The 17,471-nt window shown below is 30.0% G+C and overlaps 1 protein-coding gene across 5 annotated transcripts in view; it reads right to left on the bottom strand.

The window, feature by feature from the left end:
* Positions 1 to 5,483: 5,483 nt before the first annotated feature.
* LOC132754988 (potassium channel subfamily K member 2-like) overlaps positions 5,484 to 17,471 on the bottom strand; it is a 43,453-nt gene continuing 31,465 nt past the window's right edge. For 4 of the 5 annotated variants that reach the window (XM_060745763.1, XM_060745760.1, XM_060745759.1 and 1 more), the window contains exons 2-3: positions 9,320 to 9,823; positions 5,484 to 8,238 (exon numbers count right to left, since the gene is read on the bottom strand). In XM_060745763.1, the coding sequence (XP_060601746.1) occupies positions 7,250 to 8,238; positions 9,320 to 9,791 (1,461 nt within the window). In that variant the 5' untranslated portion in view covers positions 9,792 to 9,823 and the 3' untranslated portion in view covers positions 5,484 to 7,249. Of the gene's footprint in view, positions 8,239 to 9,319; positions 9,824 to 11,236; positions 11,391 to 17,471 lie in introns of those variants that run through there. The other variant, XM_060745762.1, reaches the window with a different exon arrangement.

The following is a 17,471-nucleotide window of genomic DNA, read 5'->3' as shown; positions in this document are numbered from 1 at the left end:
ATTACATTCTAATGAAAAATGTTTTCCCATTAATTTTTGGTAAGAAACAAATAGTACCATTCAGCGAACAATCCACATAAGCAAAATTATGGTTTCTACTTAAAATTTATGAAATCTGTATAAAAATGTTACCCTACCCCACCCATTTTTACCACGTGTCTGACCATTGTTCTACTTAGGGAGCCTAATTTAAAAAAGTCTTAAAATTTACCCAAATGAGTGCCTGTTTTCAAAGTTTCCCTAAATTTTTAAAAAAGTATATTGGTTGATCTTGTAAAATATGAAATACTTTTACCGTCTAGTTTTGATTATATTACACTTTGAAAATATCAGGTACCATATTTATTACAGTAACTAGATTTAGCATAATTTAGCCAATAAACACCTATATAAATTAAAAAATCAAAATTAAACACTTTTTTCTTTCAAAATGGGACATGAGAGATACATAAATAATGTTAAAAGAAAAAAAGACAGAAAAAAAGTTGACCCTTCTGGGGATTGAACCCATGGCCCTTATTTTCAATGTAGTTAACAGTAGTTCTAGCCTATTTGAATATTCTTCAAAGCGGAGGTAATGCATTAGGATGCTAATACCTTAAGGGAATAATGTGGAATTATAGAAAAATAATGTTTTATTGATCATTTCTGAACTATCGTGCAATATCTAAATACTTAATTCAATTAAATGTAAAAGTATGAAACGAGTTTGTCTCAAGTTTTTATTTTCATCGGGTAGTAGACAGAAGACATTTTATACCCACAAATTTTATTAACTCCCTCACAAGAAATGACATCCAACACGCTGGTTAGCTGCATAGAATGTATTGCATCTCATACACTAAGCATGCGTCTTTTGTGTTATTTATTTCTTTTCCTTTCTTAAGTGAAAAATAGATATGATTTTTAATATGCATTCCTTTTTGTGATTATGATTATAATAAAAATTAATATAAATGCTCTGTATGTCTTAGCGTCAAATATGCTGCCAAAAGATTAAGGAATTATATCTTTTTCACAAAAAGCAATGTCGTGCGTGCTCTGTGCGGATCTGGATATTTATATCTAATCGTCGTTCTTAGGCATTTAGATTCATAAGCTGGCAATATCGTTTATATGCAATTATCTGAACTGATTGCATATATTTCTTGTGGTGAAATGATAAATCTAGACTTAAAGGCATCAGTAGATATTCTCCTATAATATCTTTATTGAATTAATGATAAAAATTTATTTTAAATTATGCTGATTCATTTGGGAAGGTAACAAAACATAGAAGTAAAATCATCACTTAAATAAAAAATAATGTTGTTTTCACATTGCAATACTTTTTTAAATGAATCTGTTCACCCAACCAATGCCAAACAATGCAAAAATGTATTAATTTAAAAAGTTTTGCTCGAAAAAACAACGGTTCATTCTTCAAAAAAGCAACAGAAGAAAATGATTGCTTAGGTAATTGGCCAATAAGTATATTTTTCGTATCATGTATTAATGAAAAATGCAACGTAGTTCACGCGACCTCAAAAGGGTTTAAACAGAACCAAATAATCAATACTAACTTATCGGACAGTAAAGTTTTAAGAAACATTTAGATAAACTCTCGGATAAATCTTAAAAGAAATTGGCATCAATTAGAGATATCGAAAAAGCATTACCATTATCAGTTATATTTCAAGACGAAAACAAAGAAGAAACAAAAGGAACCCCTTATAAATTTCCGACGGAGATTCGGTGCTGGACCATGTTTATAAATAATCATATCAAAGGTATTAGATAAGTTAATACCTATTCCAGAGTTTTCATTTTTTTTCTGGTGTCACGTAACAAAACGTTTTATTTTTCATTTTAGAATAACACATGTGTACAGATTTCTGTCAGGCATTACTTGTGATCGTTTGCAGTGTCATTGAAAATGTAGAAATTCATTTAATTAGTTTGATTATACTTTTTATTATTTCTCTTTTTTATTTTTGAAGGTGAGAATATGATAAATCTTTTGTAAGAAAATTTTATGTGTCTAAAGGTATTTTTCCAGATAGCTTTTCATTTTCAATTGTTTCAGAGAACAAAATTCTAAATTACCTTAATAGGCTCAGTGCTAATAAGGCCACTGGGTAAGATGGTATCCCCAGTAGGTTCTTAAGGGACAGTGCAACAGTTATAGCATGTCCTTTGACTCATATAGTCAATCTCTCCATTATTCAGGGTTCTGTTCCCGATGATCTTAAGAATGCACGGGTTATCCCTCTTTATAAGAAAAGTGATAAAACTGAAGTCGGTAATTATCGGCCAGTGTCTATTTTGTGTGTTTTTTCAAAAAATTTTGAAAGGGCCATATATGATCAAATGGAAGGGTATTTGAGTAAGAACAAGATTTTATACAGTTTTCAGTCCGGTTTTAGACGCGGTTTTTCTACAGACACGTGTCTTATCCATTTATCTGATTTTGTAAAATTTCAAATGGATAAAGGTAACATGGTGGGAATGGTTCTCCTTGATTTGCAGAAAGCGTTTGACACGGTCAATCATAGTATTTTATTAATGTAACTGAATGCAATTGGCCTCAGTTCTGATGCTGTCCGATTGTTTCAATCTTATCTTTCAGATAGGCAACAGTTAGTTCAGATATCTGGTGTTTATTCCAGCCAGGCTCCCGTCACTTGTGGGGTACCCCAAGGATCAATATTGGGTCCCCTTCTATTTTTAATTTATGTTAATGATATGTCGGCTGTTGTCAGAAACAAACTTTTATTGTATGCCGACGACTCTGGGATTCTTGTGTGTGGTAAAAGTACTTCCGACATTGAATCTCTTTTATCACTTGAGATGGAGTATGTTAGTGAATGGCTTGTCGATAACAAAGCTTTCACTTCAATCTTGGCAAAACAGAATCTATTCTGTTTGGTTCAAACCAAGGTTAAGGTCAAAAGGCAATTTAAATATTTCATGTAATGGTATAAATATCCAGGCTACCAGCTCAGTTAAATATCTCGGTGCAACTTTGGACCAGAACCTTTCCTGTGAAGAAATTGCACGGTCAGTGGTTACGAAAGCAAATGCCCGGCTGAAATACTTGTATAGGAAAAGTCAATTCTTGGATCTCCACACTAGGAAACTCTTGGTCATGTCCTTAATTCAATGCCATTTTGATTATGTTTGTTCTTTTTGGTACCCAAGTTTGACTCAGTATTGGAAGAAAAGGCTCCAAACAACCCAGAATAAATTGGTTCGTTTTGTTTTGAATAAGGACAGCAGGTCACATATTGGGCCAGAGCAATTTAAGGTTCCTAACTGGTTACCGGTCTCCAAAAGAGTTGATCAGATAACTCTTTGCCATGTCCATAAAATAAAGTCTGACACAGCCCCAAAATACCTTCAGGAGCATTTTGTACCCCTTAATCAGGTCCATGACCGCTGTACCAGGTCTAGACTGTCTGCACTTTCAACATAAGATTCCTGTGTAAGCTATTCTTTTAGTGACACAGGACGATTTTCTTTACCAAAGGTTGGAAGCTTTGGTAGAAAAACTTTTGCTTTTAAAGGTATTTCACTATGGAACGGCCTTCCTCAAAATCTTAGAGATATTCAATCTTCCCAAACCTTCAAGCATGCCATCAAAGCCCATTTAATGGCCAGTTAATTTTAGTATATTTTTCAATAGTATTGAATCTTTTAATAGTCTTAATAGAGTCCCAGATTTTACTTATTATTAAGTTTAAGCACAACACACATATGTTGTGTCCTTTAGTAATTTACCCATTTTTAGCTTGCACATTTAACGTTTTATAATATTTTTATTAAATTTTTACAGTTTGACTGACAATTTCTGTGATGCACTATTTCATGATTTATTGATGTGATACAAACTTGAACTGTGATTTTAATGTGATACAAACTTGGACTGTGATATATTGTGATCTCAACTAAATTATTGCAATTTATGTCTTATTTGTAAAAGAATTAATTTCAATTTCATACAAATTAACATGACTTTCTGTGTCATGCCTCCAATATCAGGGACCACAATGGAAATAAGAGGAATCCTTTCCTCTGTTTTGTGTTATCCCTGGTATTGGTGGGCACTACATGGCTCATATATTTATATTTGTCGTATACTTATGTCATGTGATATTTCTAGTCTCTTTAATATTTTGATTATTGTTATATGTATTGTATCATTATGCATCATTATGTCATTGCCATGTCATGTACACTTTTACCGAATAAAATTATTATTATTATTATAGGGGGGGGGGGGGGGGGTAGGTATCGTTTCCGCTGGAGTTTCATCGAGGTCTGTGAACAGAGAACTTTGACCTGCTAACGTGATCTGAGGAATGATATATTCTATGTTATTCTTTATTAAGTATCATACTACAGAGAATATATATAAATAAACAGAACTCTTGCTATGAACTATAATCGTTGTTTATTACTTTAAAACCTTTATCACAGGCATTAAGTCACCTTCATAAAAATAACACAACATATTTTTTTATTTTAATAAACAAACCATTTAAAATAGTAATATCTTGATAATATGTCTCGAATTGTAATGCATCCGAAAGGACATTAAAATATCAAATTAATATTTTTCTTTTCACAAGGCCATTGTTATGTTATTTCATTTGTTTAGAATTTTACGATTTTAAAAGTAACTTGAGGAAAATCGAAACAACAAGAGGACCATGATGACCTTGAATTGCTCATCAGTGGTAGAAATAACTTTAAAATTGAACTTGCCGAAAGGCAAGTCCAGCAATTTGGCCCTCTGATTATATAGTTGCAGGACACTGATTGTTTATAATGAAAACGAAGCTTTCACAAATTGCCCAAGTTCATTGATACTGTACATCTGGCATGTCAAATCACGCTTTCTACTTTTCTTTTTATACTGGAACATTTTTATAAAAAAGAATACCTAAAAATGCTGCAGACAAAGTTTGATGATCATCAGTCAATTAGTTCATTAGAAGGTGTCTTTCCTAATTTAGCTATAGAGGCTCTTAAAAGAAACCATTTAAATTAATATAAGCAAAATTGATAGAAGACTGCCTAAGAATGCTACGGACAAAGTATTTGGCCATCTTACAATTAGTTCAGTAGAAGATGTTTAGTTTTTGTTCTATTTTTAGCAAAGGCGCCAATAAAATTAATATTGGAAAATTTGATAAAAGACTACCTAAGAAAAACTGCGTCGATCATTAATCAATTAGGTCAGTAGAAGATGTTTAAAGTTTTTTTTCTTTTAGCTGTGTTGACCCCTACAAGGGCGCAATTCACATTATATGAGCAACTCTAAGATTAACTGTTACAAGGAGTCTACAGACCAATTTTGAAGTATCTGTCCAGCAGTTTCAGAGGATAACACGACGATGCCGAAGGCCGACGGACGCCGGAGAATCCTTCTTTGACACTTATAAATCACCCGAGGTTCTGGTGAGCTAAACACAACAGCAAGTAAACAACAAAGGCATCGCTGCAAAATATTAGTCATTTTATTTGGAATGAGACAATTAGGGACTTTTAAAGTACATGTAATATTTTAACATGTGCAGACATTTCATATGAGCAAATGAACAATTGTGTAAAAAAGAATTTAAATGAACTAAAAAAGTACACGCATATTTAAACATTAAAGAAAAACGGCAAACTTTAAAACAAAGATAGGAAAATGGACATGAACGTGAAAAGAGCGGAAAACGCATCAATTGTGTTACATAAAATAACAAGAAATAATTCAGAGGCTTAGATAATGTTGACAGATTATTTTGAGATATGAATTAAAAACATTTAACATGTTAAAAAATAACGTACGTAAATAAATCAATCCTAATTTCTTAACTTTAATACAACATGTTACATGTTACGCCCAAACCTATTTATAGAAATGTCTCCATCATTAACTAATCAAAGGTAAAACAATAATTAAATAATCTTAGGAACATATATAATTCTGCCTCAAACAATAAACAATATTTGTCGTTTGTGAGATAATCATGTGATGCGTTTGCAATTCCATATATAAGTTTATTATTCAGGAATATGCAATGCAGTTAATAATTCACATTGATAAATCATGTTATATCGACATTTATTGCATGAACACCTATGGAATAAACTAAACTAAAAAAAACATGTCGATATTTATCCTATTACATCAAAAATTAATCAACAATGCTAGAACATGTCAGACATTTCAAATTATAACTTTACATTTTACACCATTAAAATATCATTTTAATCAAAGGAATTGAAATGGGAGTTACAAGGAAAATAAACAGAACACACAGATGATTATTCATCATAAAAAAAGCATTCTCATTAAATGTTTGATACAGTTCTGCTGTTTTTGTTTTAATCAGATGAAAATACACATGTACTTTGATGTAAGTTACTGATTCAATATATAGAAATGTTGCATCAAATGTTTACAGTTCTCATTTTAACTTACCAATACGTGATGTATTATGAGTTGCTAATATAAATTCATAATATAAATTCAACTGTTACAAGTATGTCCACGCAATAATATAGATGAATAACTGCCAAGTTCCGGGATTTCATACGGAGAATTATTAGGAAAAGTTAGCTGTACTGGCAACAAAGTCATTAAGGTACATGCTTGTTTTTATTAATAAAATAGTCATATTTGATACATGATTGGAACCGAAACAATGAATAACAAATTCAACAAACATAATGCATTCGTAATAATGAAATTAATGAAAAAAATGTATTTAATTTGTTTTATTGGAACGCATCAATGACATCTTTGTCTTCTTTGTTTTATCCATTTTGCATTCAAAATGCTTATGATTTCACCTATAGTCGTAAATATAAATGTGCTACGCAATTTAATGTCATTTCCTAAAACTCCTAAGTAAGTTAATTCAATGTTTAATGTAAATACGCTATAAAGCTTTGTTTCTTAATCCCAGAAAACATCCTCAACTTCAGTCTTATCAGCATTTGCTGGCATATTTCCATACACAAAATACAAATGTAAAGAAAGAATAAAATGATTAAATGACAAATTCCTCACGTTATAAATACAATGCAAGGCAAGTCTTTTTTCTGAGCAATAACAATGTCTGCAATAGCAGGGAAAATACATTTTAGCAAATTACATAATAATGAAAAGCATCAAATGTTCGGTGCTAATCGCTATTACATTTAATTACTTTTTGTGACAGTCATACCTATGATTTTGTTTCATATTTCATGTATACTTCATAATATATATTTACAATTTCTCCTCAACAGTATCTGATTTAACCGTTCCAATTTCGTCATAAGTATTATCCGTGTGAATCGGAATTATAGCAGGGCTTGATTCCGTGCGCTCTTTTGGTTTCCTTCTGAACTTATCATCTGCCTTTTTACGAAACTTTGTTGTTTCTTCACTTATATTTGTCTTAATTCCTGAAATTTTCTCATCAGTTTTCTGCTTAAATTTTGAAGTTTCATCTGCAATATTGGTTCTTAACTTTTTCACTTTTTCTTCAGATTTGTGTTTGAATTTTGACGTCTCGTCAGCAATATTTGTTTTGATATCGGCTACTTTTTCTTTTGCATTTCTATGTGCTTGCTTTGCTTTGTCTCCTATTTTCTTCTTTGCTTCACCAACTTTTCTTTTAGCACGTACAGCGGCAACATTAAAAAATTCAATAGCAACATTTATACACATAGAGACAAGCGACAAGCCAATGAACATGTAAATTGACGAGACAACGAAGAACTTTTGATGAGCTGGCAAAATGTCTCCAAAACCAATCGTTGATAGTGATATAAAAACAAAATAAATAGCTTCGATGAAATCCCAGTCTTCCCAAATTGAATACATCATGGCACCAAGTAGAATGTATACAAACAAGATAAGAATAGCGATCGTGATAGGTACGTTGAACTCGTCATCTACTTCATAACCGTATATTATCCTTGAGCCGCTTCGACTTCTATCATCGGATTTACCGTCTTCACTTTTGGCTTCGTCATCTGGGAGGTGATCATCATTAAGTTCGTATTTTCTCTGGAACGGATTTCGTTCCCTTACCTTTTTGCAATAGCCGTAATAGTAATATCTTCTTACGAAGGCCCATAAAAATTTAAGTGCCATTGTAAATCGCTTACCCAATTCTGCCAAGAGAAGCAGGGCAAGGGGAACACCAATGCCAGCATAAACTATGCATAAAACTCGCCCAAGTCCAGTTACTGGAGCTAAATTTCCATAACCTGGAAACCATAAAATATATATTTTAGTAAAAGAAGAAATATCATTTTATATATTTAATATTATATTGATCTACATATACACTATACAAGCTGAACAAAGGCTTTAAAATATAATTTATGAACTTATTAAATTGTATCATGTTGTTCTTATCAAATGTCTGTAATTTAAAACGTGTATGCAGTGTAAGTTAGATATTAATCATTATTCATTATCACACATCCTAGATCATAGTTGATCATTTTTTTACAAAGGAAAATAAGGAACATTTAAACTTATAAACAGATGATTAAAGAGAATAATGATTGAAAAAAAGCAAAATAAAGTTTGAGGTCATGGTCCTACTTTTTGAGTTTTGTGCCCCTGAAAATGAGTTTTGACTTGTTTCAGATCATTGTCATGCAGATACTAGTCAACTCTTAAAAACAACACCAACTGTTATTTCAAAGTTTTGTTTATTTCTTATTCCCTAAAACTTTATGCAACATATTTATTTCATAGTTGAAAATGATTGCTGTAAGTTTACTCATCAAAAATTGCAAAATGTATATTCGATTAAGATGTTTTAACTTCAAATATTGATTAAGAATAAAATAACAAATGAGATAATAAAATAAAATAAAATGTAGTTACAGTTTGTTCTGAATTATTTGCACTTAAAATGACCTAGAAAGGTAAAAATCTTTCAGATACAACAGCTCAAAATGTAGGATCGTTACGCCCAATTTTCTTAAATAAATTCTCAGTTATGATATTTATTAATCGTGCAAAATTTAAAGATATTGTTAGTTAGTTTAATTCATTATCCGTTGTCTATGCAACAAAATGAAGAAACTATGTGACATATTAAGGCTGATATATTAATTTCATACTTTTGCAAAGAAAGGTACTCTAAGATGTTGATTTAAAATATCCAAGACAATATTATTTTATTTATAACATTATAATTTCAATGCTACCAGAACATTCTAAACAAACAATTCATTGTATGTATTCAAACGATCCATATTTGAAAAAAAAAACAACCACGTAATTTCGTAGCTGTGTAATCAGACAGTAATCAACACATTACAGGGTACATACCAATAGTTGTAAATACTGTAAAAACAAAGAATAAGCTGCTCCACATTGTCCAAACCTCTTCGGTAGAATCAGAAGGCACATCGTTCTTAATAGCATCCCGGATTGAACTTTCGTAGTTAAGTAACAATGCTTTTGTATGATTTTTCCAGGCGTCTTTGTCAGTTATAGGGGCAGATTTTATTAATAATTCTTGAATCATGGTGTCCCGTATTCCTGTGATATTTGATTTATACTTCTGTTCATGTCTTGATTCAATTAACATAAATACAAGCGCACCAATTAATGCGTATGCTATAAGAATAATGGCCAGTCCTACTAACGATCTAGCCCCTTTGTAAACAGCTTTTAAAATCCTCTTTGCCTTCCCAAGGCATGAATTGTCAAGATTTTCAGTGGATTCATTTTTCGAACTCTCACCGTCGTGAGCCTCTAATGTTTCTAAACTGACACTCGTCGCTTTCCCGTCTTCCATTGTTGTTAACTTTCTAAGCAATACTGAATGCTCTGAAAAAGAAAAGAAAATTCATTTGAGGAATAAAAAAAGCAACCGAACTATATGCCTACAAATCATCATTTCTTCTGTTATCGTCCGACTGTAAACTGTAGTATATAAAATGAATTGTGAGATATCGTAGCTGTAGCTTTAAGGTATATTAATTATTTGTAAGCGTAAGACGACAAAAAGTGGATGCTTTCAGCAAATACTTTTGTCTTCAGAACGCTTTGCTGTGAGCTGTGAAAAACCTCAATAACAATAGGTAATAATTTTGACAATAGATTTCGCAGACAGTTTTACAATGTAACGCATTGTTGGCAAAATGAATTTCTATTTGCTTCAAGGAATACATTCTTTGGAAGTCATTCATGACGGATATTATCTTCTTTTCGTTCTAGTATTTTTGCTTGCTTGCTTGTGATTTTTGATGTTGTTTTAAGTAGAGTATTGAAATAGCGCAGTGTACCTCATGCACTCAATAAATAACATGAAAATCATCATAATGAAGTGTTTCATATCTAATTCAAACACAACTGGACTGACTGTTATCGAAAGACACTTTATCTTTTCTATCAGACCAAACCTATTTCCAATAAAAGCAGAATTCATAATAAAATATAATACAGACGAATATTCATCAACACAGATTTAATTTTATTCGAACTTATAAGATTTCAACATTTCATTAATTAATTAATTAATTAATTAATTAATTAATTAATTAATTCATTCATTCATTCATTCATTCATTCATTTATTTTATTATATTTTATTTGTTTATTAACTGAGATAATTTTTTGTGTGTGTTTTTTTATGTTGTTGTCAAACAGTAATTATATGACATTATAAATGTTTCAATTTACTAAACGTACGTGTTTAGTTGCTCAACTTTTCATAAAGAAATTATTTGGCCTCTACTATTATATAACAAACATATCAGTTTATTTCAATGCGTTTCTAAGTAAATTACCTAGGTCTTTGATGAAATACTTTTTTATATGATTTCTATTTTATAAATCGTTTATTACACTATACAACATAACCTTAATTATTTCGCTTACTTAACGCCGACTACACATTGTTGCATGCAAGTTTGACCAAATTTACTTTTACATTTTAGGGTAAATAAACCCATAAAAACCGGAGAGAAAAAACAAGCAGAAAGTAAATAATAATAATTATAATAACAATAATAATAATAAATGAATAAACAAATAAATAAATAAATAGAAAAATCCACAAAAAATAACAATACAAAACAAACAAACACAGTCTTATGTACTTTCCAAAAAAAACAAAAATAATCATCTAAAACAATCCTTTGTCATTGTAATCAAATATCCAACCACACATATATATTTCGTATATTCTTAAGTTACATAACACTATAATTAAACAATTTAAATTTACTACAATCTTACTATATTCCCCTAAATAAGAGTAAACTACATCAACATCTTATATCTAGCAATGCTCATATTATGTATTAGCAAATCTGAAAATGCCTCCTCTTTTATAAGTGTATACCGCAAGGTAATTCAATACAGGTGACATCGCATACGTACGTGAGATGACTGACTGACGAATTTTTACCTATAAACAAGGCTAAACTAGCTCACACTAGAATGATTCAATGTACTACAAGATTACAAGATATGATGTAATGTAACCAGAAACAAATAATATGATACAACAAGTTACATCTTCTTCGTCATAAGTGCTAAATGCAAAATTCGACCGAACTGTTTCTTCCAATTTTTGAATGATTTACAGTCAACAATTGTTAGTGGCATTTATGATATAGCTATGTTCACATATAAAACAAAAGCCATCAAGTAAGTATAACTTTTCATACGATGATTCAGTAATGAGAACATAGTAGCATTGGCAATAGATAATATCCTAGAGTAAAAGTTTTTACTGCTTGAATCACTTGTTTCAATGAAGAGAGATGAAGTGCTACTAAGGTTTTATGGATGATAAAAATAAGTATTTCTGTAGGTTAATTTTTGCTGCATAATGATGCATAATGATACATTATAACAGACCAAACCGAAGTTATGATACAATGATATATGACAGATATGTAAACTATATGCCAAATATATTTATTTCGAGGAGTTGGTGAACAATAGGTGTGTTTCTACAACTTTTGAGCTTATTACATGACATGCATACATTGACATTTCATTTAAAATATTGTTATTGCTATGTGACCAATAAAAAATCTTAAGACATAAATTCGCAAAATATTACAAAAGTGTCACCTAGATACTAGCATAAATGTGTTATTGGGATCTTAATGACTTTAACTAAATGACATGCATCTTTTTCGTTTAAATAACAAACTGTGTTCTATGTTACATTACCTTTTATTATATAATGTTCAAGTATACAAAATTTTTTATAAATGGCCTAATATATACCTCCGGCTTGAAATAAAAATACAACCAAATAATAGAAACATTAGCATCTGTAACATTAGAGATCTTGTCCTGATATGACATCATCAACATAATATATAAATCTAGAGGACAAAGGCTTGTCTATTTAGCATTTTGTTTTTGAGGTACTAAGACTTATTACATGAAGGTAACATGACACATTTATCCGCTGTAAAAAAAAGCATACTTGGCACATTGGATACTAATATTTCGCTACGTTTCAAAGCAATCTCAAGCTGGCAATTATTCATGACTGAAGATATACTCACTGATCTTTCACTGCAGGAAAGTACATTGACCTTTATGTGAGAAGAACAATTGTCTTAAAATCCCCATCTTGTAAATTATATATAGAGATAAACTGTATTTATTGTCCTCTGGAACTGTTTGATTTAAATTTTGTGCAAGTAAAATAAGCGATAACAATTATTTTAATTTATTTCTGTGAGCTCTAGTCTTCATGTACTTTGAAAGAGTCGTTTAAATTGTTCCTTACTGTATACAAGTGTACTATAGGGAGTTTTTTTGTATTAGAAATCGGTAAGCGTAACGTATTTTATACATGTTTACAAAAAATAATATCATAATGTATATTATAAACGTAATGTTTTATTTTTGCGCCATATGGCGTTATGTTGTAATTTTGGTGTCACGTCCGTTGCATTCCGTTAGCGAAACGTGAAAAAAATTCAATATAAAATAGATGATTGTTGGAATTCTTATATATATGGAAATCGTCTGAAATTGAGGCTCACGCTGGGGCAAACACATTTATATAATTATTCGAGGTAAAATCGTGGACTTGAGACCCAGTATAAGCCAATCGTGAGAATACATTTTCTAAACCTCACTCGATGAGATTAAAATACCCTCTTGCACACAAAAATATCATCCATTTCTTTTATCGGAAAGCTAATATGAAGTAAGAATAAGGTACGATTTTTTGAGGACATGTCAAGATAAAATTGTAAAATGATACTAGTACCGGGATTGAAGACAATTAATCGCTTACTCATCTTATACTACACATAACTTTATCCCTTTGTCAGCAATTCTTCTAGAATATTATTGATTTCAACATTGTTTTGCTTTTTATAGAAATATTTTACCATAGAAACACTCTAAAAATTTGAAGATAATTGAAATATATTGTATTGTATTGTATGGCTACTAATGTTACAGTGTTATTTGATTTACCTTCTATTACGTGCATTATTATTTCTATTAAAAATAATGTTATTAGAAACAAAAATGATTGCTTATAGTCATGATTCTATATCAAGTTTTTGTTTCACAAACTGAACTGGTACTTTCTGGTTTTGTTTAATGTTTTCGTTTTGACAAACTATTCTAGTAGTAAGCAATTAGCCATTCTGGAAAAGAATTTCATTTACATTATCAAGATTCAAAGTATAGTGTTATTTTCCTTGTAAGCTTGACTGTTCAAATCATTAGACAATATCGATATAACAAAGATGTTTGTTTTCAGTGTATAATATCCTGCCAAAGGCTATCCGAGCATTGCTAGAAACATGTTTGGTAATGAAGCGTAACATCGAGTTGATAAATCTCAGAAGAAATAAATTAAATGTAAACTTTTCAGAGGAAATAATCAAGAGTTGCTTAAAACCAAAACAAAAGATTACTCTCCTTGATGATGATCTTTTTCTTGTTATTATAGACATATTTATTGGAAGAATAACTGTAGCTTCAAATATTAGATATCAATTCACATGACGCAGATCATTTCTTTACCATTTAAAGAATTTTAATAAAACCAAAGAAAGGACCAGCATCTTGAAATTATATGGGTACGACAACGAATGATGTTGAAGTTGATGATGATAATTTTAAGTAAGCTGAATAACAGTGAGATGTATGCAATCACATCATTTTGTTCTTCTGATTGGCATTTTTGTAAGGGAACACTTTTTTGAGTTCTCACAATTTTGTCTTATATCATAACACTTGTAACTATACTATGGTCTTTTTGCCTCTTATAAAATATACAACCATGCTATGAAAGATATAAAGTATTTAAGGGTTTTATTCTGCACTAAAGGTTTTATTCTGCACACAATTAATAAATGAGAAAACTGATTGTGCAAAGGTATTCGGTCATTGAATTGCAATGGAATATTATTGTTTCCAACTGGAAAATACTACATTATTTCCTAATTTTAAATATATTAAGTTAAGAAACAGTAAACCAGAATAACAATATAATAACAACTAAGCTCATTTCCATTTTTCTGCCATTTTGCCTGGTCTACAACTTGATAAAGAAAATTGTATTTTCCTTCAAAGAAATAGTATAATAGTATACATGCACACTAATTAAACCGCACAAAGTTCCTTCTTTATACTATCAGAAAAAGACGATAACTAAAATGATCAAAACATTTAATTTCCCAGTAGAATAAATGCTTTGTTTGCAAATTCCCGTAAGTCATAGGTATATTAGTAATTTGTATAATAAATGAACACCAATATTATTGTTTCCGACTAGAAAATACTACATTATTTCCTAATTTTAAATATATTAAGTTATTAATAAGAAACAGTAAATCAAAATAACAATAGTATAACAACTAAGCTCATTCCTATTTTTCTGCCATTTTGCCTTTATTATCATATGATAAAGAAAATTATATTTTCCTTCATAGAAAGTGTATAATAGTATATATGCACACTTATGAAACCGCACAAAATTCCTTCTTTATACATGTATCATCAGAAAAAGACAATATCTTACATGATTAAAATACTTAATTTCCCAGTAGTATAATTGTTTTGTTTGCAAATTCCCATAAGTCATTGGTATATCAGTAATGTGTATGATAAATGAACACCGATTATCTCAATATTATTACGTCTAATCAATTTTTCATGCACAAAAATGTGCTATTTTATTTCATATTTAAACGTTTTTTTTATATAAACGTCGTCACCAGAAATCAAAAGCGGTGTTAACAGAGAAAGATTATTTAGTCATGACTTTTGAGTACTATTGTGAATTTAATAACGTTTTATTATAAAGTATAATAGTAAATTTATATCCGGTATATAAAGACACGAATGCGTACAGAAATACTTGAACATGTTAACTGTACACCGTAATAGAAACTTTCTGTTTCAACCCATAAAATGTTATGCTTATTATGTTAAGGGAAATTATAATTTCAGAGCCTACAGTAAAAATGATTATTAACATTCCGAAGATAATCTTTTCTGTTGGGTTTTGTGTTTGTGTTGATTTTTGTTGATTATTTAATGATTTTTATTTATATGTAGTTTCTTATTTGATAAGCATCGTTCAAAAGAAAACATGAAATATTATCATCATAAACGTTCAAAGTGTGCAAAGTGTTTTCTTTGGAATTCCTTTTTCATATAATAGAAAAAAATCTCTTTTTTTGGATGTAACGAAGCGCATACATCAAAACATGTGTGCATTTTTGTAATTCACATTTTCTTTGCTTTAACGTCAATATTATGTTCATCTGGAAGCTCTAATTGTTCTCAGATTCATTAGAATATAAAATGCTTTAGATTTTTGTGGCATGTACAATGCTTTCAAAATATTTAGACATTGTAACTTTTCCACCATGGTAGCATTTTCATGCGTGCATCGTGTACATTTTGCTCTTTATATTAAAACAATATGTCTTTGAGCGTTCAGATATACAAGCAGGTACTATCTTTTATGTGTTATATCTGAAATAAATATCTTTACGTTATAAAATGATAATGATTCAACACTTTAAGATATCAAGAATGAACATCAGCAATAAATACTTTAACGTCAGCTAATGAAAATTGATAATTGTGCTGATTCATTCTAGGAAAGGAAACACAGATATGATCATCATGTAGCGTTTTGAAGATTCATTACGTTCAAGTTTTGTTTGTTTTCTATCCGTTTGGTAGCTTGGTTGGTTGGTTGTCATATTGTGCTATATACTATAAGTATTTGTCTTATATATTTTTAGTCAAAATCAGACTTTTTCTAACGAAAACATCGATATTGCGTTATCGGATATAATAATTTATAACTACATTTTTCGTGAGTAAAAAACGGAACGATTTATAAAAAATAAGCATTACAAATTGAAATTGTTTTCTTATTTGTTCATAAAATATAATGTTCAACATCTATAAACATTAAAGGGTCATTTTAAAAACGAGAACATTCTTCCTCTCTTATAAATCAAACTTGGTAACATTCACCATTTAAGCAACAGTTGTGTTAAATTGTTTCCTGTTGATCGAAACTAATTAATGCATGTTTAATGATTATTCTTAAGTGATCTTACTTTTTCAACACTAGTCCTACATCCCTGTTTCTTAACTATTATCCAGTATATTGTTTGTAAAGAAATATTCTACGATCTTTTATTATTTTATATATAAGAATACCTTGTTTTCTAATAAATCACAATCCTTTGAAAAGGTAATTGTTATAGAACTTTGAAAATGATGTTTTTTCCGACTTGTTTAGTAGCCATATTCACTTTAATTATTCTACAACACTTGCGCAAAATGAATTAACTTTATATTGATTATAATTAATAATTTATAATTGTAACGCAGTCTGTTTCTGTAATATTGCAAACAGGAAACTAAAATATTGTTCATAAACTCGCGATGGTAATTGTCCTTAAAATCTGAATAACCAATAAAATAGTAATAAGAGGTGTTCAAACTTTCCTTTTGTGTCATGCAAATATCTTGGTAACAGTAAGAAGCAAAAATGCATTATCATTTTCCCTCCTGTAGGGGCAATTTCCTGTGTGAAAGTAAAAACAAATGTTATTCTATTCATTTCAATTTTTTTCTGAAGAAGGCTAAACGTCGAAAGCTTAAAAAAGCGTTTGTTTTCATTGAATTGTGTAAATGTAGACATACATATAGATAAAGGTGTTTTTGTACCTAAGGCTTTCCTCCTTTTGTGACATGTTGAGAAATAAGGTTTCTGTATATTTCAGAACTAGAATCAAAACCAACAGAACTGATTATTCCAAAAAGACACCTTAGATTCAATAAACTTGTTACAGCGATGCCAATGATATTGTCTCTCTAAGCAATATTTTAAATAGCATTTTCCGTAAGACGTCTGGATTACTTTTAAATATTAAAGAGCAATAGAAAGAAATATAGATGCGTTTACAGTGCAGATCTTATTAATTTTGTTTGTAACTTTTGTTCTACA

Source organism: Ruditapes philippinarum, unplaced genomic scaffold (genome assembly GCF_026571515.1).
Source record: "Ruditapes philippinarum isolate M1 unplaced genomic scaffold, ASM2657151v2 ctg99_1_1_1_1, whole genome shotgun sequence".
Lineage (NCBI taxonomy): Eukaryota > Metazoa > Mollusca > Bivalvia > Venerida > Veneridae > Ruditapes > Ruditapes philippinarum.
This window is presented reverse-complemented; position numbering and strand designations above follow the sequence as displayed.